The sequence below is a fragment of the Gigantopelta aegis genome, chromosome 14, assembly GCF_016097555.1.
Source record: "Gigantopelta aegis isolate Gae_Host chromosome 14, Gae_host_genome, whole genome shotgun sequence".
Lineage (NCBI taxonomy): Eukaryota > Metazoa > Mollusca > Gastropoda > Neomphalida > Peltospiridae > Gigantopelta > Gigantopelta aegis.
Genome location: NC_054712.1, coordinates 52,906,281 through 52,931,005, shown reverse-complemented (window position 1 = coordinate 52,931,005; position 24,725 = coordinate 52,906,281). Strand labels below are relative to the sequence as shown.

Genomic DNA, 24,725 nt, shown 5'->3' with positions numbered 1-24,725 from the left:
TCAATCACCATCTGTGACCATTTCTCTCCAGCCAGTGCACCACGACTGATATATCAAAGGCTGTGGTATGTGCTATCCTGTCCGTGGGATGGTGCATATAAAAGATCCATATAGCGTATTTCCTCTCTAAGACTACATGTCAAAAGTACCAAATTTGTTAATGACACCACTAGAGCACATCCATTTGAAACATTTGGTAATTTTGAGGGTTCGCAGCCGGTACTGGCTCCAACCCAGAGCGAGTTCTTAAGGGCTCAGTGGGTATGTGTAAGGAAAGTACACGCTCTTCTCTCTCACTAACCACTAGCCAACTAACAACTAACCCACTGTCCTGGACAGACAGCCCAGATAGCTGAGGTGTGCCTAGGACAGCGTGCTTGAACCTTAATTGGATATAAGCACGAAAATAAGTTGAAATGAAATGGTAATTTTGACATATATTCAAAGAGAGAAAACCTGCTAAATTTTTCCATTAGTAGCAAGGGATCTTTTATATGCACCATCCCACAGACAGGATAGCATATACCACGACCTCTAACATACCAGTCATGGTACACTGGCCCCACAGATGAGGATCGATCCCAGTCCAACCATGCATCAAGCGAGCACTTTACCACTGGGCTACGTCTCACACTGGCTTAAATCCAGTCTGGAATTTATTTCCATAAATAAACATTTATTATACTGTCACTGGTTAGCGTGTCCCAGGACCACTAATGTTTATTCCATCATTCTTTTAAGAAAGAACAGACTAATACAAGAAATATATTATTTTCTATTCACAATCCTTTGTTTCATTGTGGTGAAACCATATTATCAAGAAATATTTCCCATTCATAGAATGGTTCAATCTTTTACAGCATACTCTGTCCATATGAAAAAAACCCCCATATTAACAAGATTCAGTGCATAATAATGGTTTGTTTCACAATCCTTGGTTTTGTTTTCGATCAAATCACATATTTCTTAAGAGATATTTCCACTAGGTATTTCCACCTATGTCGATGGCAGTGTGACTATAAAAGCTGTATGCTATGACATGCTAGCGTCTTCTGCTGAAAATATCTCTGCTGATCCTGGCAACATCCATGACAGACCGAGAGATGACGGATTCGAGCGCTGGTCTTCAGCTGGAGTTTTCTGAAAAGACGAAATTAGGATTAAACAATAAAAAATAATATTAAATATTTCTGAAATGAAGTAAAATCGAAGATTAATTGAATTAAAAAAAAAATTAAGTCATCCGTTGATGAACACATTTTGAAATCCTAACTAAAAATCTTTAAATTTTCTAGAAATATTACTACATTATTATTAATGATACAGGCACAGCAAATCCTGGTTACTTCTCTCTTTCTAAACTTAAAACCCCCATGAAAACCAAGATCCAAAATATAATACTGTTAATTAAAAAAAAAAGTTAAAAAAGTTAAAAAAGTTAAAAATAAAAAATAAACCAGCATTCTAAGAATACTGCTAAAGCAATACGCGTCCCCTACCGGACCCAACAATGTTTCGTATTTCCTAAATTCAAGGGCCATAACTCTCTGAAAAATGGGTATATCATAATAAACGTTAAAACTTGATCAGTAACAGTACATAATAAAGCTATATACAAAATTTCACTAAATATTTCAAGACATTCTAAAAAAAATCCAGAAAACTATGTGGGACAGATGGATGGACAGACAGACGGACAGAAGGACAGAGATGAAACCTATAGTGCCCTCCAGTTATACCGGTAGGGGACTAATAAATATGAGGGTATAACTCTAAATGTACAGTATATTATTAATGCATATGTACGTGTACTAGGTAATTCTAACCAATCCAATAAGAATAAAATTAGCTTACTGATATCAGTTTTGATTAAATTAATATTACATGTGGATGGTATGAGTGAGTAAATAATCCTTAACCAAAAGAGACAAGTGAGGTGAATAATTTGTACAGTTTTTTCTCATTTGGTTAATAAATTTAAAGTTTGTTTTGTTTAACGACATCACTAGAGCACATTGATTTATTAATCATCGGCTATTGGATGTCAAACAGTTGGTCATTCAGACTCGAAGTCATCAGAGGAAACCGGCTACATTTTGCCTAATGGATCCACCAAAGGTGATTCAATCCTGTGACACAAGCACCTAAAGCAAGAACTCAAGCGAGTGAGCTAACCCCCCCCCCCCCCCACCCCCACCCCCCCCCTACTTGGTTAATATTACACCACAGGGGTTTGATTCAGATATCTTATTGCACTGGTCTAGTTTAGCAAACAAATGAATCATGATATTGCACCACAGGTTTTTGATTCAGATATCTTATTGCACTGGTCTCGTTTAGCAAACAAATGAATCATGATATTGCACCACAGGTTTTTGATTCAGATATCTTATTGCACTGGTCTCGTTTAGCAAACAAATGAATCATGATATTGCACCACAGGGGTTTGATTCAGATATCTTATTGCACTGGTCTCGTTTAGCAAACAAATGAATCATGATACTGCACTGGTCTCGTTTAGCAAACAAATGAATCATGATATTGCACCCTTCTGGTCTAGGGTGGGACGTAGCCCAGTGGTATAGTGCTCGCCTGACGACATGTGGTTCGTCTAGGATCGATTCCCATCGGTAGGCCCAGTGGTATAGTGCTCGCCTGACGACGTGTGGTTCGTCTAGGATCGATTCCCATCGGTAGGCCCAGTGGTATAGTGCTCGCCTGACGACGTGTGGTTCGTCTAGGATCGATTCCCATCGATAGGCCCAGGGCTAGCTCTGGCACTCACCAAATTCGCCAATTGCAAATTTAAAAAACAATTGGTAAATTATATTTTAATTTAGCGAAATAATTTCATGTAATAATTGATATTTTGTTACAAAGTAACTGGGTTTCTGCTATTTTTGAAGTTCAATAGATAATTTGGCGAAATTTTCCGCTGACCCAGAGCTAGCCCTAGGTGGGCCCATTGGGTTATTTCCCGGTCCAGCCAGTGCACCACGACTGGTGCATCAAAGGCTGTGGTATGTGCCATCCTATCAGTGGGACGGTGTATATAAAAGATCCTTTGCTACTAATGGAAAAATGTAGAATTCTGCAGATTTAAATGTCTCCCTTACCATAAACATTTCTGATGCACTGTGATGAACATCCATACATGCAACTATAAACCAAGTTTTAATGACCTAGGATTTACAGTTTTGTGAAGGGAAACTGATCGAAATGTGAAACATTAACACAAAGATTGACATCGGCAGCATCGGAACAGTAATACCTCTATCTCGCCTTGTTACTTTGTGAAGGTGAAACAAAAATTTATTAGATAACATTTTGTGAAATATCTTAAAATATCAGCAAAATAAATAGAGGATAATAAACGAGTTACCAGTTATTATCAAATGTATGTCCAGAGTGAAATAATTTTCAGTTGTCACGAGCTTTAGCGAGTGACAAATGAAAATTATTTCACGAGGGACATAAATTTGATAATAACTGGAACCGAGTTTGTTATTCTATTTATTACCTCAGATATTTTTTTCTTCTAAAAACCTTTATTTTCCACGCACATGCACGAAGGCCAACCTGTATAGAAATGATTGTAAACCACTAAATACGCACTGTTCTGAGAATTACTATAACGTAATTTAATCACGTTCATAGATAATTAAAAAAACATACAAGTTCTCTTTATTCTGCTTCAAACTCTATAATGAATTGCATTAAAATGACATTTTGTTATTAATTTAACACCAAAAACAGAGACCCGTAAACGCAAACTCTTTAAACTACATGACGTCATTTTGTGTTTGTCAAATTGTAATGACGTCATATTTAGTACCGACAAAGTCATTGGGTTGTAAGCGTCAAATTGTCCAATAGTATTGTTTGTTAAACCAAAGCAGAATATTTCTCACTGAGAAAATATGGAAAATATTTTCCCTGTTATGAGTGACCGCTGGGGTAATAAAAAGTGTTATCAATCACTCAAGTGACGATAACACATTTTAGAGTGAAAATTTCACTATTTCACTCTAATATGTGTTATCATCACTATAGAAAGTGTTATCTTCACTGTAAGAAAGCCGGAACTATTTTGCTGCTGGCATTTTAAAAATAAAAGTTACATAATAAATAGAAAATTTCATGTTTTTTTGTCAAATATGATTTATATCTCATCTCGTGAAGTTTGATATCACATCACGTGAGATATGATTGCAAACTTCACTCGATGAGATATAAATCATATCTGACAAAAAACATGAAATATCCTCTGTATCATATTTAATTTATTTTTAAAGAAGAAAATGTGCATACTGCTGTGAATTGTGAAAACAAACTGCAAACGTGATTGTGAACAATATATCTTTGTGCTCTATTACAAAACTGTGAAAAAAAGAAGAAACAAAAGTGTGCTGGATTTAATTTAGAGGTTCATTTGTACATATATCACATAATTAAGCTTAATCTCTGGTACAAACAAAATTCATCTTACTTTGTGATGTTCAACAATGTCTCCTGATAGAATGGTCTAACAAAGAAACAACAGGAACTGCTACTAAGTAGGACTTTGCAACACATACAATTAAAACAAGTTTTTAACCCACCTTACTAGAACTTACTACAAGACTTTGACATTGGGCATCATCCTCCACAACCAAATTTAAGTCTGTTATTTTATTTTGTCACATGCACAAGGGTAAAATTCTTAATTTGAATTCCAAAATTGTAAACATTCACAAATTTAAAGAATTGTATTACCCACTAAAATACTGTGATATTCTGCACAAATTCCCTTTTAGCCCCTACCAATTCAAATTATCAACTGAGAACTTCAAAACTTAAACCAGGAACAAATACAAATATAACCCAATTCCATGAGTTCATTTAAAATATCAGAAATAACTTTATCAGTCTGTTTTAGATTGATGATAATTTTTTCTCAGGTTTGATAAACCTACTGGTAAAATGATAAAATCATGCACAAACAAAGTCATATCTATTCTAACACCAAATTAAAGTAAACATATATGGGATGCATCATGCTAAAACTATTATCAAGTATGTATTCAATTCCTGACATAAATACTAATTAAACATCACCTTGTCATTAAAACATACTGGAATCAGCTAGAGAAAATTAAACTCAACATAACAGTAATATTTGTTAGTGCATCATCAGCTTCGGTGGTGTCGTGGTTAAGCCATCGGACATAAGGCTGGTAGGTACAGGGTTCGCAGCCCAATAATGATTCAATGGGTAGGTGCAAGGCCCCTACACCCTTTTCTCTCTCACTAACCACTAACAATTAACAACTAACCCACTGTCCTGGACAGACGGCCCAGATAGCTGAGGTGTATGCCCAGGACATCATGCTTGAACCTTAATTGGATATAAACATGAAAATCAGTTGAAATAAAAAATGTTAGTGCACAAAGGACCCTAGGACTATAAGGGAAGTAACTCTGTACTGTATACGGCTTTTACTTTATCATGAAACTTCTACTTGGTTAATTAAACAAACAGTTCAAGCAACTAAGTCCATTAATCAGCCTATTACAGTGAAAATAAAAACTAACAAATTTATAAATCATACAAAGGCTGAGAACAGGGGAGGTAAGCCAAGAAATTTGCCTTACTTGTGTAGATTTGTCAAAAACAGATTTTTGTTGGTTTTTAGTTTTGGAATCATTAGCCTGTGACAAAAAATAAAATAAAATAATAATCTGTATAAACTAATTTCATTCAACGTAGTTTATCTGTGAAAACTGTCAACATAAATATTTAACATAATATATATAATATATTCACTAAGTAGTGGGGATGAAGGTGTTCATCACTGTATATACTTCATCATCAACAATCAGAATTTTTTTTTATATCAATGTTGATGCTATTTCTTGTACCACCTCCCTGGAAAAATCCCACACTGTCCCTGCTAATTAATTATGAAATCTAGTTTCCAATACTTAATTTACTGAATATTTACTAAAGTATCAATGGTTAATAGGCAATGGTCAGACAACAAGTAGACAAACAAGACTGTGACAACCCACCACAAAACAGCAATCCACATGGAGTTGAAACACAGAAAACAACAAATCGGCTTTACAGTTTGATTTTAAGTTTACCTGGAATATTATATACCTTTGAATTCAACATGTCCTGCTTAGCTTGTTCAAAGAGTGCTGGATCCATTTCATTGAATCTGTAAACACACAAATAATACCAATATTTTAAATTTCAATTTCTAGATCCCACTGCCGCCACCATCTACTATTCTACCAAACAACAATAAAGTAGGAACTTTGGTACCAGTTAAATAGAGGATAATAAACAAATGCATTTACAGTCCTCGAAATTCGCAGTGGCAATCGGCAACGCCGTCGCAAAAGCTATCGCAAAATTTATTTGCGACAGCATTTCACTGCCGTCGCAAATCTGAGCGGTAAAAAGTCTGTAGGCATTTTTCTCTGAACTCTGTCCAATTACAGATCCCAGAAAAATCATTGCTAATCTAGTGTGGCCCAAGTTCTCCTCAATTAATATAAAGCGGTTTATTCCGGTATAGAAGCATACTGAAGTAAAGATGAGATATCATCTTTCAGCATATTATTACTGCAGTGGATCACAGATGAATAATTTTGACAGTATTAATCTTTTCTTTAAAATTGCCGCCGTAGTTCTGATGCAAAATTTATTTGTGACGGCACTTAACTGCCGTAGCAGACTTGTCTGAATTTCAAGGGCTGCATTTAATAAATGAATGAACGAATGTATTACAACACTAAAGAATAATAAACAAGTTCCAGTTATAATCAATACTCCTTGAGTGTCTTGTGATATCATAATTTATCAGCACGAGTTGATAAAAGTATGAAATAATTTGTGACAGTTGTAAACAATGTCAGAATGTGAGTTGAATGTCACTATATTTGGCAGCGGCAGACTCGTTAACTAGCAGAATGGCAGTGGTGTGACGTCACTAATGATAGGTTTAGCGCTGAAACAAACACAGTGATGTAACCAAATATTGTCTTGTGATTAAAATTTGACCAATCAAGATTACAAGAAGCGATATCTCCTTAGGAGAATATAGCAGGAGATATGGCAAATTATAGTGCCAGCGATATCTCCTAGAAAAGCCTTTAATGAATAATAATGTTCAATATGTCATAAGCATTAGCAATTATTTCACAAGGATCGAGATCATACAACTGGTTCGGAAACTTGTGACCTTCTTGTATTATTAGCCAAATTTCAATGACACTGACATTGTCTTTACAAACCAGCTAGTCCCCTATTAGGCTGCAACCATCTCCCTCATCTCATACCAAAATACAAATACTACATCTTCACCATCCATAATATTGTGGCTTTGTAACAAAACATATTTTATCTTTGGAGTAATTATTAGATGAAATGTTTTTAAAGATTAACAAACCTTATGGCAAAAGGGTCATCTGATTTGGGAGGTTCTAAAGCTTGTGTTTTAGCTGACTTCACAGATTCGCTTACTTTCTTCTTGAACTTTTCTAAATCTTGTAGGTAGCTGAAGAAAAAGAAGCAAAAATATTAGTCATGATCCATTTTGCCTATAAAAAAGCTGGATAATTTTAACAGATTTGACAGTATATGTTCAGAAAGAAGAGTTCAACAATGTTTGAATGACACATTAGCACATTTTATAAGCTAAATAGTGACCCACACAAACAGAAAGTGAACAGTTTGCTTTGTTTAATGACACCACTAGAGGAAACTTATTTATTAATCATCGGCTATTGGATTTCAAACATTGGTAAATCTGACATAATCTTAGAGAGGAAACCCGCTACATTTTCCAATTAGTAGCAAGAGATCTTTCATATGATCATCCCACAAACAGGATAGCACATACCACAACCTTTGATATACCAGTCGTGAGGCATTGGCTAAGTCTGAAAACAAACCCAGTCAGAGAATGAGTCCACATTTTATTGACAGTTATATGGAATCGGAAATTTGGTTAAGGACCACACAGACATTGAGAGAGAAAAACAAATGCTGTCACCACTCCATGGGCTACTCTTTTCGATTAGCAGCAAGGGATCTTTTATATGCACCATTCCACAGACAGGATAACACATACCATGGCCTTTGATATACCAGTCGCGGTACACTGACTGGAATGAGAAATAGCTCAATGGGCCCACCGATGGGGATCGATCCTAGATCAACCGTGCATCAAGTGAATGCTTTACCACTGGGCTACGTCCAATCAAATTGTGATTAATAAATCAATGTGCTTCAGTGGTGTCATTAAACAAAATGAACTTTAATTAACACATTTTAAGCTTGTTTTTTAGCATCTACCGACCAATCTAAATCTTGCCCCCAAACAAAGAGAAAAACTCACAGATCTGCAGCTTCTTCGTTCAATGGGTCTTTTATTTCTATCTTGTAAAATATCCTTCTTGCATACAGTAACACCTGCCACAAATGGTTGTTGTTCCTTCTAAAAAAAAGAAAAAGAGTCGGAAAAGTCAGAAAAGTAAATAAAGGATGGAAGGAAATGTTTTATTTAACGACGCACTCAACACATTTTATTGACGGTTATATGGTGTCGGACATATGGTTAAGGATAATGAAGAAGAAAACCCACTGTCGCCACTTCATGGGCTACTCTTTTCGATTAGCAGCAAGGGATCTTTTATATGCACCATCTCAGACAGGATAGCACATACCACGGCCTTTGATGTACCAGTCGTGGTGCACTGGCTGGAGCGAGAAATAGCCCAATGGGCCCACCGACGGGGATTGATCCCAAATCGACCACGTATCAAACAAGCGCTTTACCACTGGGCTACGTCCTGCCCCTCAAAAAGTAAATAAAATGCATATTAATTTTCCTAAATAAGATATGAAAAAAAACAAAGGTGAGAAAAAAAAGCTCTAATACGATGTACCCTTGTAATATAAATAGTCTCACATGGGAACTCGTTTAGTATTCTCTATGTATTGATAAACTTACACATAGAAATGCACTAATGGAAAGCGGGTCTTAAGACTCAATGAGGTGGTGTACGGACAAAATTATTTACAAGGGAGATATTACTCAGCAGATACTACATATAGTGTGAAATGTGGGTTCAATGTACCCTGGATTCGGTTGATACAAAGATAGCTTAACTGTCAACAAATGCGGCAATGTTCAGTAATCTGATACTAAAAAAAATCAAGCCTCGCAGAAACCCACAATTATTTTCTAATAACATATCAATCATTATATGAAATTATTTCACCAAATTAAAATTAAATTAGTCAGATGTTTTTAAAATTTGCAATAAAAGTACTGTGGCTTCATCATTCATTTTATTATTAAACCATACAGGTCTGTGATGTCCAAACTGTCAAAACCTTTTTTGTCAATCATTTTAATTTACCATTAAAAGTTTTCAATATATTAAAGGAGAGGACAATTAAGGCATTTGGCCTGGTATGCATATTCAACGATATATAATGCACATTATTGCTTAATATCAACACGTATAATCGTATAGTTAATTAATAAAACGGTTAAATGTGACGGCTATTATATATAACGGGCGCAGCCATTTTGTACCATCTCAGTGAGTATGCCCTCTGGCGAGCTGGTGGTTACGTAATACTTAACGCGTAACGTCAAGAATCAGCCTTAGAACTAGAGAAACACAATCTACCTGGTTTTTGCGGGATGATAAAAGTAGTAGGAAACTATCGTTTCTGGGACACTTTCCCCCATTGGATTAACATAGGATAAACCGAGCCTCTCCCACCGAGCCCCCCCCCGCGAGCCTCTCTGGCGAGAGGCGCTAAAAATAGATGGGGTTTCCCAATCGAGCTAAAAATAGAATGAGGTAACCCTCCTTGTGATGGCCACCCTTCGTGATGTACCCACCCATATGCTCCATTGCACCCCACTCAACCCCAAACCACATGTTCTAAACGACTAATGGGATGGCTAATGTGTGCAAAACGCAGACTGTGACAGAGACGAGTTGGTATGTTGAAGCCTGCGAGAGGCGCTAAAAATAGATGAGTGATAGAGACATGTCTGTACGCTTGTTGGAGCCCACGACAGGCACTAAAAATAGCTCGGGTTTCCATAAGCTCAACATGAGGAAACTCTCCCTTCAGTGGACTTCGAGGTTATTTTCTACTATGCGATAGGGCCCCACTCACGTGTTAAAACAGTTTAGAATGTATCGATGCCCTATTTGACAACACTGAATTAGATGCAACAAGACATACAACAGGTTTGGACCTGTCTTCGTACCACAGACCGAGTAACAGCCAATCTGAACGTTTATGGTGGTGACGTCACTGGAAATCCCCATGCCTAAAACTGTGTATCAACAAAACATGTTTGGACTTGTCTCGTTACTTCGCGGATTTTTAGACGTGTTTCAACTTGTTGAGTTTTAGCAGCCGATGGGTATATAAAGGCTGGATTTCCCCCAAACAAGTCATTCAATCGCCGAATGCAGAAGCAAAAGGTCACGTTGAATTTTACTCGAGAAAAACAAAAGCCATCTGAAATGTGAGTATACACTTTAGAATAAACGAGTAATTTATATTTGTTTATTTATTTATTTAGCCTGTTTATTTATTTATTCCCATTACCCATCGAGTTTACAAAGTGTAATCCAAATGGTGGAGGAATGACCGTGTAAAAATAAACAGCGATTTATAGCCGTGTTTCGGTGTTGTTTCCTGTGTGCTTCACGGAAGTCGACAGCGATTAACTAGGTCGTCGGAGCGAGAATTAGAACCAGGTTGTGATGCGGACGAATTCACATTTAACTGATTATAGTTTCTCCCTTATCGACGAAGTATTCATAAGTGTAGAATATGCCAGACTGTAGTATCGTTTAAATGATTTATAGATTGTAATTATTTTATGCTATAAGCATGGTGGAATTGAACACGTTTGAATGTGCGAGGTATAACGGTTTGGGATGTCTGTAACGGGTGATATATAACCATTTTTTATTTATTAAATTATTTTATTTATAGTATTAGTGTCAATACGATTTTACTGTGGTATTTACATATTAATTTAGCAGATGACAAATACTGCAAAAGTCCCAGGGCCATCCTAAGTGCGGGAGACAATTTAAAACACGCCTTCACCGCTCGGTGGTCATATTACAAATGATGGCGGTATGGCTATCGTGTAAATGAGCGAGTTTACTTTTGTAATAAATAAGGGGTGTCAGATAGTATTACAAATGTAGATTTAACACCACCAGACTATTTACAACGGGTTTCCACCCTATTTTTAAACTATTCCAAATGAAGGGTATATATAGGATAGTAGCTAAAATTATAAATCGAGACGAAACATTCTGTCAGTGAAATTATTTTATTGCAGTATGGAGGCCCAGACAAGTATGGAATATGGAAGAACAGCCAAAAGGCAGAGGCTCGAATACGGTTGTAGTGACTGTGGTCAAACCTTTGCACACAAACAAAGTTTAAACCGTCACAAGAAGACGGTCCATGGAAGTCCGAAGCTAACTTGCAGTCAATGCAAAATGACATTCACGAGAAGAGATAACCTGCATCGTCATTTGAAGACACATTTACAACAGGGGGGTGCTAATGAAAGTACTCCACGAGGGACATCTACCACCGAACCAACACCCACTCAACAAGAACCTGTCGAGCCACCGTGTGACCTTCAAGCCCTAGGAGGCACTATGCAGGTTCATACCATCCCAGGAGAAGGTATACAGAAATACGACCCCATGACATTCCTGAAGGGAAAGTACGACGAGGTCAAGAAGGTGCTGAAGCAAGCCATCAAAGATCGAGGTGAGCTAAAGTGGTACCTGACCATCAAAGTAAAGATGAGCAGGCGGAAAGGTGAGGTGGTGGAAACGGTGGAACCCCATTTCAGAGGCAAGTGTCAAACGTCTCTTAAATTTGAAGACCCAGATGAAGGGATGAAGGAATCGATTAAAAAGATCTATACTTCTTTCATCGAATTTCAAAGGCAGGGTAGCAACTGGACGGTGGATAAGGTGGTAGACCTCACCATTCACATGGCTCGGTACCGACCCCTTCGAGGCTCGAGTTACACACCCCTCCCCATCAAATTGAGAGCTAAGCATGCCATCGTCAATGTTCAGAATCGGGACCAGAAGTGTTTCATGTGGTCGGTCCTGGCGGCATTATACCCCGTCAAACAACATGCAGAGCGGGTGGCTAAGTATGCTCAATACGTCAATCAACTTGACACCACTGGCATTTCTTTCCCCGTTAAACTGGTCGATATTCCCCGGTTTGAAAGGCAGAACAATATTTCTATCAACGTTTTCGGTTACGAAAAGGGAGTCATTTACCCACTCCACGTGACCAAACAACGTTTTGAAAGGCACGTGGACCTGCTGATGATCGCCAACAGTAAAAAGTCACATTTTTGCTGGATCAAGGACTTGAACCGGCTACTATTTGATCAGAAAAGCTATGGTCATCGCCATCATTATTGTCCTTACTGTCTACAGGGAATTTTGGATGATCATCTTGTTTATTGTCAAACACATGGTCCGCAGAAGGTTGACATGCCCAAAGACGAAGACAAATGGCTATATTACAAGAATGTAAGAAAACAACTCAAAGTTCCCTACATCGTCTATGCTGATTTCGAATGCCTCCAAGTGCCTATTTCAAGATGTGAAAAAAGCCCAGAGTCATCCTCCACTGAGAAAATGACTAAACACGTCCCTTCTGGGTTTGCCTATAAAGTGGTTGGCTTGTCACCTGAACATTGCAAACCACTTGTCACCTATAGAGGATTAGATGCCACCGACAAATTTGTCGAGTGCATGGTCAAAGAACAAGAGGACATAGAAGAGAAATTTAAACAGTGTGAGCTAATGGTGATGACGGGACGAGATTGGCAATCATTCAAGACGGCCACGCAGTGTCACATATGTAAGGCGCCACTCGGTCCTAATCCAGTCAGGGACCACTGTCACATTACTGGAGAGTTTAGGGGTGCAACCCACAGTGAATGTAACCTCAACTACAAATTTACTGGGCGCATTCCCGTTGTTTTCCATAACTTGAGAGGCTATGACAGTCATCTCATCATGCAGGCCATAGGAAAAATTCAGAGTAAACCCATCAGTTGCATTCCCAACAATATGGAAAAGTACATCTCCTTCAGTCTAGGGTGCATGGATTTTATCGATTCCTTTCAGTTTATGAACTTTTCCTTGGAGAAACTCGTAAGCAATCTGGCCAAGGAAGGACCTTCTAAGTTTGTCCACATGACTCAACATTTCGGCGCAGATCAACTGCCCCTTTTGTTGAGAAAGCAGGTCTACCCATACGAATACTTTGATTCTGAAGCTCGGTTCTTAGAGATCCAGCTCCCACCCAAAGAAGCCTTTCGAAGCTCCTTAACTGATGAAGACATAAGTGACGAGGACTATGCTCATGCCCAAGGAGTATGGGAGGAATTTCGCATCCGAGACCTCGGTCAGTACCACGATCTGTACGTTTCAACAGATGTTTTGGCTCTAGCAGACGTTTTTGAAAATTTCCGGTGTATCTGTTTGAACTATTATGGACTCGACCCAGCTCATTTCTACACGTCTCCAGGTCTGGCATGGCAGGCAGCCCTAAAGATGACTGGTGTGAAACTCGAACTTCTTACAGACATCGACATGCACCTCTTCATCGAAAAGGGACTTAGGGGTGGAATCTCCATGATATCCCATCGTCATGCCAAAGCTAACAACAACCAGGTCCCAAACCACGACCCTGATCTTCCCAATACCTATATTGCTTATCTAGATGCCAACAACCTTTATGGGTGGGCCATGTCACAAGCCCTTCCAGTGTCTGGGTTCCAGTGGTTAGATGATCCCCATATAGATGTGACCGAGGTACCCGATGATGCATCTGTTGGCTACATCTTAGAAGTCGACCTGGACTATCCCCAAGAACTACACGACCTCCATAACGAGTATCCTCTTGCTCCAGAGAAAATGACGGTGACTGAAGACATGCTATCTCCCTATGCTTCCCAGCTTCTGAAAGAGCTAGATATGAGTGGCATTTCAACAGAGAAACTGATCCCAAACTTGAGACAGAAGGAGAGATATGTAGTGCACTACCGAAATTTGAAATTGTATATCTCACTGGGCATGAAACTGACCAAGATCCATCGAGTGTTGGCCTTTGAACAAAGCCCATGGTTGAAGGCCTACATCGATTTCAATACATACAGACGCAAATGTGCCCAAAACGATTTTGAAAAAGAGTTCTTCAAACTGATGAACAACTCTGTCTTTGGCAAGACGATGGAGAACCTGAGGAAGCACGTGGACGTGAAATTGGTTAACAATTCAAAACGCGCTCGCAAGTTCATTGCCAAACCCACTTTTCGTGCCTTTCGCATTTTCAACAAAGATCTGGTGGCCATCCACATGCAGAAGCAACGGCTGATTTTGAACAGACCGATCTATGTGGGTTTCGCCATTCTGGACATTTCGAAAATCTTAATGTATGATTTTCACTATAACTACATCAAGTCCAAGTATGCATCCAAAGCTCAACTCCTGTTCACAGACACCGATTCGTTGTGTTACTACATCCAGACAGATGACATCTACCAAGACATGTTACAGGACTCCAATCTGTTTGACACTTCAGAGTATCCCACTGACCATGTTCTGTATAGTACCGTGAACAAGAAAGTATTGGGTAAAATGAAGGATGAGACTCATGGAATCCCTATCCAGGAGTTTGTGGGTTTGAAATCCAAAATGTATTCCCTCATTTTTGAGGAGAAAGGTGAGCTGGTGGAAAAGAAAACGGCCAAAGGGATCAAGAAGAGTGTCATCAAAAGCCACACAAAGCATGAACATTACAAACAGTGTCTCTTTGAAAGACGCATACACATGTCAAACATGACTCAGATCAGGAGCTATAGCCACCAACTGTACAACATCAAACTGAATAAGTTAGGGCTATCTCCCTTTGATGACAAAAGGTATCTATTGTCTGATGGCATAAGCAGTCTTGCCTATGGCCACTATCACATCTCAGCATAAAACATTAGGACCACCGGATAGTGTAGACTAAAAATGCCACCACCGTCATCTATATAAAGGGGCGACGTTCACGTCAACCTCATTTCGAGTCTGACCGTCGAGGTGTCAAGATGTATCAGAACACTTGTCCAGAATGAGGGAAGAACTTTTGCAGGAGAGACGTCATGTTGAGACACTTTCAGCATAAACATACTAATGACCTGCCACCACCACCGCCGCCGCCACAGCCGCAGCTGCCGTCGCTGTCACCAACTACCTTGCGTCGTGTCGGGACCCACCTCGTGTGGTAAGACCTTTTTGGTGTTCAAACTGCTGAGAGATGGAAGAATTCACCCACCTCCCCAACGCATCATCTGGCTCTACAAACGATGGCAGCCTCTCTATGATACGATTAAATTGGTTGCTCGAGTGGAATTCGTTCGAGGCATACCTGGGGATCTTGAAAAAGATCATTATTTAGACCCCAGAGTCAGAAATCTCATCGTGTTGGATGACTTGATGTCTACAGCTGGAAAAGACCCACGCATCACCGACCTGTTCACCGAAGGAAGTCACCACCAAAACCTCTCCGTGATTGCCATCATCCAGAACCTCTATAACAGCAAGGATCCAACACAAAGAAGAAATTGTCATTACCTGGCATTTTTCAACAACCCCATCGACAAGCAACAAGTGATGACCTTGGCATGCCAGATGTACCCAGGAAATACCCAAACGTTCATGCATCCATATGAAGATGCCGTGAAAGAGCCATACGGTTATCTCTTTATCGATCTGAAGCCGTTGACACCCTCTACAGAAAGATTACGACCTAATGCTCTGGATCAAAAGGACGACACCCCTGGAGAAGAGCTGACAAAGTCTATAAAAGGGGAGAACAGTCAAGAGATGTTTCATTCTTATTCAGACCTTCAAAGTGAGCAGACGTGTGAAGAAGAGCTCCCAGAAATGTATTCTTGTGACGATTGTGGATTAGTGTTCCAAGACGTGCACGATTTGCAGAGACACGTGAAAACATGGTGTCCCGAAAATAGAGGGGAACCTCCTGCAAAGAGAGCTAGATACGAGGTGGAAGAAAGGCATGATGACACCCATGATGAGTGGGAAATGGCTGGACTGGATTATCTGTGGCAGCTAGTCTACAATTGTTATAAAGAGGATATGCGTGAAGACCGACAAAACTACTTGGATAAGGGAAAGTCTGAAGAATGGGTGGATCGAAAGATAGCCAAGTCATGGGAGCAGACATATTTCAATACATTGGCAAATGCATTGCTGTTCACTCGTTGCTTCTCTCGACCTTCTTTGATGAAACCGATTCTAGACAGAATCCACAAGATGGAAAGCACTGCCGAGTACACGACACTCAAAGACAAAATCAAACCACTCCTGAAGAGGGTGACTGAAAAAGTTAGTTCTCACATTGACATACCAGATGAGGAATCAGACAGTGATGAATCTGAAATTGAGGAAGAGGAATCAGACACCGAAGACTAGACTGTATATAAAGAAAGAAAGAAAGAAGTGTTTTATTTAACGACGCACTCAACACATTTTATTTACGGTTATATGGCGTCAGACATATGGTTAAGGACCACACAGATTTTTTTTAGAGGAAACCCGCTGTCGCCACATAGGCTACTCTTTTTACGACAGGCAGCAAGGGATCTTTTATTTGCGCATTCCACAGGCAGGATAGCACAAACCATGGCCTTTGTTGAACCAGTTATGGATCACTGGTCGGTGCAAGTGGTTTACAGACTGTATATAGGCGTCTCCTTTGCCAATAACTGTTATTGATGCTGAAACTACTGAAGTGTGAGGATCATGTGGGAAGATTACTTGAAAGACATTTATTATGATCCATCCAACCCGGCCAGTTTTTCTGGTCCAGACAAACTGTATAGATACGTCAGAAAAGCCGGGAAATACGTCATTAGCAAGAACAATATCAGAAAGTGGTTACAAAAACAGGAGTCATACAGTTTACATCGTCCAGTCAGAAGAACGTTTTCCAGGAACAGAATCGTGGTCACAGGAATTGATGATCAGTGGTCGGCCGATCTCATGGACATGGTAAAGTTTGCACACTATAATCGTGGTTACACCTTTGTGTTGGTGGTAATCGATGTTTTCTCCAAATATCTGTGGTTGAGGCCCTTGAAAGACAAAAAAGGACTGACAGTGGCAAAAGCCTTAGAAGATGTATTCCAAGAAGGTAGACAACCCACTCGAATTCGCACAGATAGGGGTATGGAGTTTAGAGCAAAAGACATTCAAAGACTTCTTAAACAACGAAACATTCGGCATCTGCTCACCAACAACGAAACCAAGGCTGCAGTGGCAGAAAGAGTCTTAAAAACCATCAAGACCCGATTGTACAGATACTTCACATACAAACAGGACTACGAGTACGTCGATCATCTGCAGACATTTGCCAACAGCTATAATTCCACCTATCACAGAACCATTGGTATGGCTCCAGCCAAAGTGAGCCCAGGCAAGGAAACCAACATTTGGTGGAAAATGTATTGGCCAGAGAAAGATGTTAAAACAAAGAAGAAACGTTTCCAATTCAAGGTTGGAGATAAAGTGAGACTCTCACATCTGAGAAATGTATTCACTCGGGAATATGACGAGAAGTGGACAGGAGAAATCTTGACCATCAGCCAAACCCTATTACATGGTGGACTACCTCTGTATCGAGTGAAGGACTATAATGGCGAAGAAATCCATGGCACTTTCTACCAGTCGGAGCTACAGAAAGTAGACGTCAAAGATGACGACCTGTGGAAAGTGGAAAAAATCCTAAACACGAGAGGTCGAGGGGTCAACAAACAGCACTATGTCAAGTGGTTGCACTGGCCCAAGAAGTTCAATTCCTGGATACGAGCCTCTGAGACGTTCAAGCTATTGAATAGAACAATCATTGTACATTGAAGATAGTTTTTGCCCTTCAGGCCTATCGATGTAACCCTATGTGTGTCCATTTTATATATGTGTAGTAGTCTCTAGAGAGACCAGAGATTGTAATTAGAAATAAATGAAAACCAACCCAAAATTTCGCTAGCCCACACAAGTCCCGCTCGAATCGATGGACGGTTGGGGCTCGGTGGGAGAGGCTCGGTTTATCCTATGTTAATCCAATGGGGGAAAGTGTCCCAGAAACGGTAGTTTCCTACTACTGATAAATAGTCATACATTGCAATGTTCTGTAATAATACACATCCCAGTAAGCCAGCAATAAGTATATCCAGCACTATATATATTATTTTTCAATACAAAATAAAATACCATTGTCAAAGTGGCTACACAACAAGTTGAAAAAATTAACAATGTTTTGCCCATGCATTAACCTATGTACTGAAATGATACATGGAGTTTTCTTAGTTAATTGGTCTATGCTGTTAGCAGCTCCTACCTGTGATTACTGATTGGCAGGTGTGTATTTGATTGGTAACCAGACGAGCCAATTAATTGATGCTGTCTAGACACAAAAATACATACCGGTATTGTGGAATATTACCTGTCGCCCCTAAAATTGTAATGGACATGGTTTATTACTGTAAATAGTTCTGTAAAACTATTGATTAAGTAGACTTTTCCATCTAAAACCACAGAACTGACCAATTACGTAGTCCCAAAGAAAAGGAAATTATTACTTGGGTATCGTGGGTTGTCGTTTTTGCTCCAACGTAGCATATCAATAGGCCTAATAGTGTACATTTTTCCTTTGGATTATTTAACAGAGAAAAATACTATAACCCCATTTTGTTCCGTTAATGCAACTTGAAATATATTTAGTTAAATAGTTTATTATATTATTACGTCATTTATGCTGTTTTACAAGTCAGGTTGATCATAGAGAAGCACCTTGTCGAAAATTACTGCTTTTGTTTACACTGTACATACAGGAGATGGTCAGGAGCTGATGTAACTTCGCCCCAAGCTATCCCACTGGACGTCACAAAAACGAAACAAAATGGCTGCCCCCAGTTAGCAAGAATAACCATGTTTTTTTATTAACTCTAAAATTACGCGTTTTTCATTTGCTAAAGTGTCAGTATGTATTGGTGGTCCGGGTATGCATCTTTCCAACACATAAGGCTCTTGTGTGAGTTGACCCTACCTTTAAATCTTTGTCTTTAAAAACAGAATTATTTACTTACCTCCACCTGGGAAAGGCTCTCTTCACATCCACTTCCCCCGTTTTAGGGTGAACCACAGGGTGAAATATAGGGTACTCAAATACTAAACTCTGTAAAACATACAAATACCAGGGTGAAATATACGGTACTCGAATACTAAACTCTGTAAAACATACAAATACCAGGGTGAAATATAGGGTACTCAAATACTAAACTCTGTAAAACATACAAATACCGGGGTGAAATATAGGATACTCAAATACTAAACTCTGTAAAACATACAAATACCGGGGTGAAATATACGGTACTCAAATACTAAACTCTGTAAAACATACAAATACCGGGGTGAAATATAGGGTACTCAAATACTAAACTCTGTAAAACATACAAATACCAGGGTGAAATATAGGATACTCAAATACTAAACTCTGTAAAACATACAAATACCGGGGTGAAATATAGGATACTCAAATACTAAACTCTGTAAAACATACAAATACCGGGGTGAAATATAGGGTACTCAAATACTAAACTCTGTAAAACATACAAATACCGGGGTGAAATATAGGGTACTCAAATACTAAACTCTGTAAAACATACAAATACCAGGGTGAAATATACGGTACTCGAATACTAAACTCTGTAAAACATACAAATACTGGGGTGAAATATAGGGTACTCAAATACTAAACTCTGTAAAATATACAAATACCAGGGTGAAATATAGGATACTCAAATACTAAACTCTGTAAAACATACAAATACCAGGGTGAAATATACGGTACTCAAATACTAAACTCTGTAAAACGTATAGAAATATCAGGGTGAAATATAGGGTACTCAATGTACATAGAATATTACTTGGGAAATTATTAAAAGCTGTGTAATTAAAAAAAATAATGTATTAACCAAATATTAAACATTGTATTCACTTAGTATAAAAAATAGAAACTGGCCAATTTGGCTGTAGGCAGAGTGAGCCTTATAAACCTTTTTAAATGTTGAATCATTGAAAACGATCACAATATTTACTGAGTAAGAATACTAATATATTTTGAGGTGGCGACTCACAGGACATTCGCTGTCTGGGTAGTTGTCTGGAATGGTCAGAGTAAAGCGGAAGACTCCTTCTTGGTATAATCCTTGTCTGATGAACAACACGCCATTCCAAACTGAAACAACATCAACACGCTTAGCCGTAACAACCTCTAACAACAATACTGCTTACTAAAACCTAATCGGATTCCTAAAAAATCTACAGTATTCCTGTTTTCCAGCCAATAGACATATTAATAAATAACAGCAAATCACAATAAGTTTTGCCCATGCATTAACCTACGTACTGAAATGATACACGGAGTTTTCTTAGTTAATATGTCTATGCTGTTAGTTGCTCCTACCTGTGATTCCTGATTGGCAGGTGTGTATTTGATTGGTAACCAGACGAGCCAATTAATTGACGCTGTCTAGACACAAAAATACATACCAGTATTGTGGAATATTACCTGTCGCCCCTAAAATTGTAATGGACATGGTTTATTACTGTAAATAGTTCAGTAAAACTATTGATTAAGTAGACTTTTCCAGCTAAAACCACAGAACTGACCAATTACGTAGTGCCAAAGAAAATAAAATTATCACTTGGGTATCGTGGGTTGTCGTTTTTGCTCCAACGTAGCATATCAATAGACCTAATAGTGTACATTTTTCCTTTGGATTATTTAACAGAGAAAAATACTATAACCCCATTTTGTTCCGTTAATGCAACTTGAAATATATTTAGTTAAATAGTTTATTATATTATTACGTCATTTTAAACTAACATTACGTTTTCACTGCAAACGCACACACACACTTGTACAGTCAAATCTGCTTAATTGCATAGCCCCGGTGCGTGTCAAATTTATGCCAATAACCGGTTTACCACAACTGCAAGTGCCAGCTTTGTTGTCAATAACAATTATTAATCAACTGTTGTTAAATGAAAGGGTGCCAAGGGCCTTGCACTTACTTAGGTATGAAAGACATGTTTCAACAGTTGTTACAACCGACAGTTGATTGTCACATATAGCCAATTAAAGCATAGAGGCAATTGAATTGAGGCTCGTACATGATACCAAAGCACTTACTTAGTGTAGTGGCCCCATATGCCATATGGCTCAGTGGAAAACCCCATAGCCGGACTACTTATTTAACTGAAACATTGTTAAAAGAAGGTGCTCTTGGGTTTTTCCCAGTTGTGTGTATTAGTGATTAAAATGTGGAATATTTAAAATGATCAAGGTCAATGCATTTAATATCAAACATAGGATTGTTGTTGTATTAGGCACAAACCTTGCACTTTCATAATAGATTTGTCTCTGACAGCTGAGAATGATTATAACTGTCCAAATATTTGTCGAGCTCTCAAATAGCAGAGTACTCTGGCTACCTTAGTTTTAAATAATTTTGACTTTAAATTTTAGGTGTTTACTTTTGCATATAACTAAAAAACAAAAACAAAAACCATGGTAACTGACTGTGAGAGCAGTGAGCAGATGGAATGACATAAACACCCGGCATCTTCTGACGATGAAGCTGGTTGCTGAAAAAAATATTTAAAACAAACATATTTTAATAAATTACATACTTCAGGGGAACAAAATAGTTCTATAGCTAACAAAGTCTTAAGTTTGAGCCCTGAATTACGCTAATTCTAACACTACCTGTAAGTAATTAATTTATAATGACCAGAGGAACAAAATACTGCTCAAATCCAAAAATGGTAAATTAGTGCTTCTTAAGCCAAAATGGAGGAATCCTAGAATTCCAAGCTATCAGAAGGATATGTTTTATTTAATGTCACACCTCAACACATTTTATGTACGGTTATATGGCGTCAGACATATGATTAAGGACCACATAGATACTGATAAAGGAAACCCGCTGTTGCCACTTCATGGGCTATTCTTTTCGATTAGCAGCAAGGGATCTTTTATATGCACCATCCCACAGACAGGGTAGTACATACCACGGCTGTTGATATACCAGTAGTGGTGCACTGGCTGGAACGAGAAATAGCCCAATGGGCCCACCGATGGGGATCAATCTCAAACAGACTGTGCATCGAGCAAGCACTTTACCACTGGACTACGTCCCACCCCTCCAAGCTATCAGATGCAAGAAAGAAAGGAATGTTAATCAGTAGCTCTATGTGCCGAGTGATGTAGTAGGTGGTACTTAATAGTTATAATAATAGGATCAGTTTTCTTATTTACAGTTATAGGGTGGACAAACAGCAGTTGCTGTAACTGTCATGACATGACATGCCTGACTTATGGCAGTTTTTTGCCTGGTTGTTAATTTTGTTACAGAAGTTACTGAATTAAAAACCTCTCAAAGTTCTATAGGTAACAAAATCTTAAGTTAAAGCCATGTAATAGGCTAATTAAAAAAACCTACCTGTAAGTAATTAATTTATAATGACACATCAGAACATTATGTTGTAAAAAGTAACCAAAGCAGATATAACATCAGTTGATGGAATGTGCTATTTCCAGTTGATGTTAAGGAAGGAAATAGGTTTTTTAAGAACACACTCAAATACATTTTATTTACAGTTATGTGGCATCAGACATGTCGTTAAGGACCACACAGATACTGAGGGACGAAACCTGCGGTCGCCACTTCATGGGCTACTCTTATCGATTAGCAGCAAGGATCTTTTATATTAAACATCCCATAGACAGGATAGCACATACCACAGCCTTTGATGTACCAGTCGTGGTGCACTGGCTGGAGCGAGAAATAGCCTAATGGGCCTACTGACGGGGATCGATCCTAAACAGACCACGCATCAAGTGAGTGCTTAACCACTGGGCTACGTATCGCTCCCCCAGTTGATGTTAACAACACTGACTCACTATTCTGCCATCAAGGAATACTCCTGGAAGTATGTGCCGTATCCATTAGCACCAAGATTAGCAGGCGACTTGAGCTGCGAATGGTTCATTCGAGGATCAGACGGAATGCTGGGTAATTGCTTCCTGCCAGAAGATGGCGAGTCTTGAATCTGAAGGTAAAAAATATACTTCAGAAATGAATTAAAAAAGCAAAATAACATTCTGAGTATATTTTAAATATTTTAATATTTAGAATAGATTATTATCAACTTTTATTTTCTTCCTGTCATGCACACTGTTGTCTGCACATATCTTGAAGCTTTTCAACTGCTTAGTAGTATGAAGTACCGAATAAATGATGTTAAGGCATATTTCGGCTCAAGACAGTTGATGATATCCACTAATCAGTCTTAGCCAGGATAGGCATAAGTTAATTTTGTTTAAGGATACCACTAGAGCACATTACATCATCAGCTATTGGATGTCAAACGTTTGGTAATTTTGACATATAGTTTTAGAGGAAACCTGATACATTTTCCCATTAATTTAGTAGCAAGGGATCTTTTATATGCACCATCCCACAGACAGGATAGCAAATACCACAACCTTTGATATACCAGTCGTGGTGCACTGGCTAGAGCAAGAATAGTACCAAGGGATCTTTTATCACCATCCTACAGCCAGGATAGCACACACCACAGCCTTTGATAAACCAGTCATTGTACACAGGCTGGAATGTTGGGAATAAATTCTAGACCAACCACTTTAACTGTAGGTCAAGTCCCACCCCACTTTGATGTTGGATCTATTCTCCATGGCTAATAGTAACTAGCAGTAAATTAATAATTCAAATTCTGTTATCTGTAGTACAGTACACTTACCTGTGAATCCATCTGGGATTGTGATACCTGGTGACTGGTCTTTCATTAAGACAGAACACAACCAGGCACATGTATTTCAAATGACTAGGTCGTCAACAATCTGAAATGTATAAATAGTATTAACATTTCCAGATGTCCGTACAAACAACTTGATAATATTAAATATATTAATATGAAAATTAAGATAAACTGAGTAAAACGAATTTAGGTGCTACTCGATAATAAAACATATATGCATGTAAACGCCTTGCTTGTCAAAATAACATTTAAATTTTAGATGTATGTCATGGATATTTATTGTAGAACTTACAATGTAAACATATGTTTATGCTTGTGTAGTTAGAGTATCAAATAAACGATGATAACTATGATTATGAAGTAATTATCGCATTTACCTGGACATTTTTAGTACACCTTTTTGTTTGCGTTTTCCACCCAAAATAAAAAAGTACCGATTTTTATCGCGGGAACATTAGGCACTTGGCCAGGGAACTTTCGTATAAGATGCTTTTATTTACTAATATATTACTGTTACTGGTTATTATATTATTATTCTGCAATGTAGTAAACATGATCCTTGATTGACTTAAATAACATTTAATACATATACCTAAAATTATTTTGGTTTCATTATTATAATAACTATAATAGTTTGGGTGAAACAAACATGTCACTTGAAAGCTTTCCAGTTTAAAGGCCTTTTATAAATATCTGCAGTCCTATATTGAAAGGGA

The 24,725-nt window shown here is 38.3% G+C and overlaps 1 protein-coding gene across 7 annotated transcripts; it reads right to left on the bottom strand.

Moving 5' to 3' along the window:
- Positions 1 to 559: 559 nt before the first annotated feature.
- On the bottom strand, positions 560 to 24,428 carry LOC121388510 (AKT-interacting protein-like). Of its 7 annotated transcripts, XM_041519867.1 has the most exons (12): positions 24,387 to 24,428; positions 23,992 to 24,091; positions 23,132 to 23,280; positions 21,749 to 21,813; positions 20,301 to 20,401; positions 19,251 to 19,339; positions 8,391 to 8,489; positions 7,440 to 7,547; positions 6,143 to 6,203; positions 5,635 to 5,691; positions 3,521 to 3,579; positions 560 to 1,140 (listed from the first exon to the last, which is right to left on the bottom strand). In XM_041519867.1, exons 2-12 carry the CDS (start codon positions 24,001 to 24,003, stop codon positions 1,017 to 1,019), a joined length of 924 nt encoding a protein of 307 aa, XP_041375801.1. In that variant the 5' UTR covers positions 24,004 to 24,091; positions 24,387 to 24,428; the 3' UTR covers positions 560 to 1,016. The 7 variants fall into 7 exon arrangements, with proteins under 7 accessions (XP_041375801.1, XP_041375803.1, XP_041375802.1 ...); XM_041519869.1 differs by lacking the exon at positions 3,521 to 3,579; XM_041519868.1 differs by lacking the exon at positions 5,635 to 5,691.
- Positions 24,429 to 24,725: the final 297 nt, after the last annotated feature.

Bases quoted from the DNA above. Each gene is read 5' to 3' on its own strand.
- LOC121388510 (XM_041519867.1), bottom strand. The intron at 7,548-8,390 runs GTGAGTTTTTCT...CTTTTTCTTCAG, and splicing joins AACGAAGAAGCTGCAGATCT to CTACCTACAAGATTTAGAAA. The intron at 1,141-3,520 runs GTAATAAATAGA...TCGTCTTTTCAG, and splicing joins AGAAGAAAAAAATATCTGAG to AAAACTCCAGCTGAAGACCA.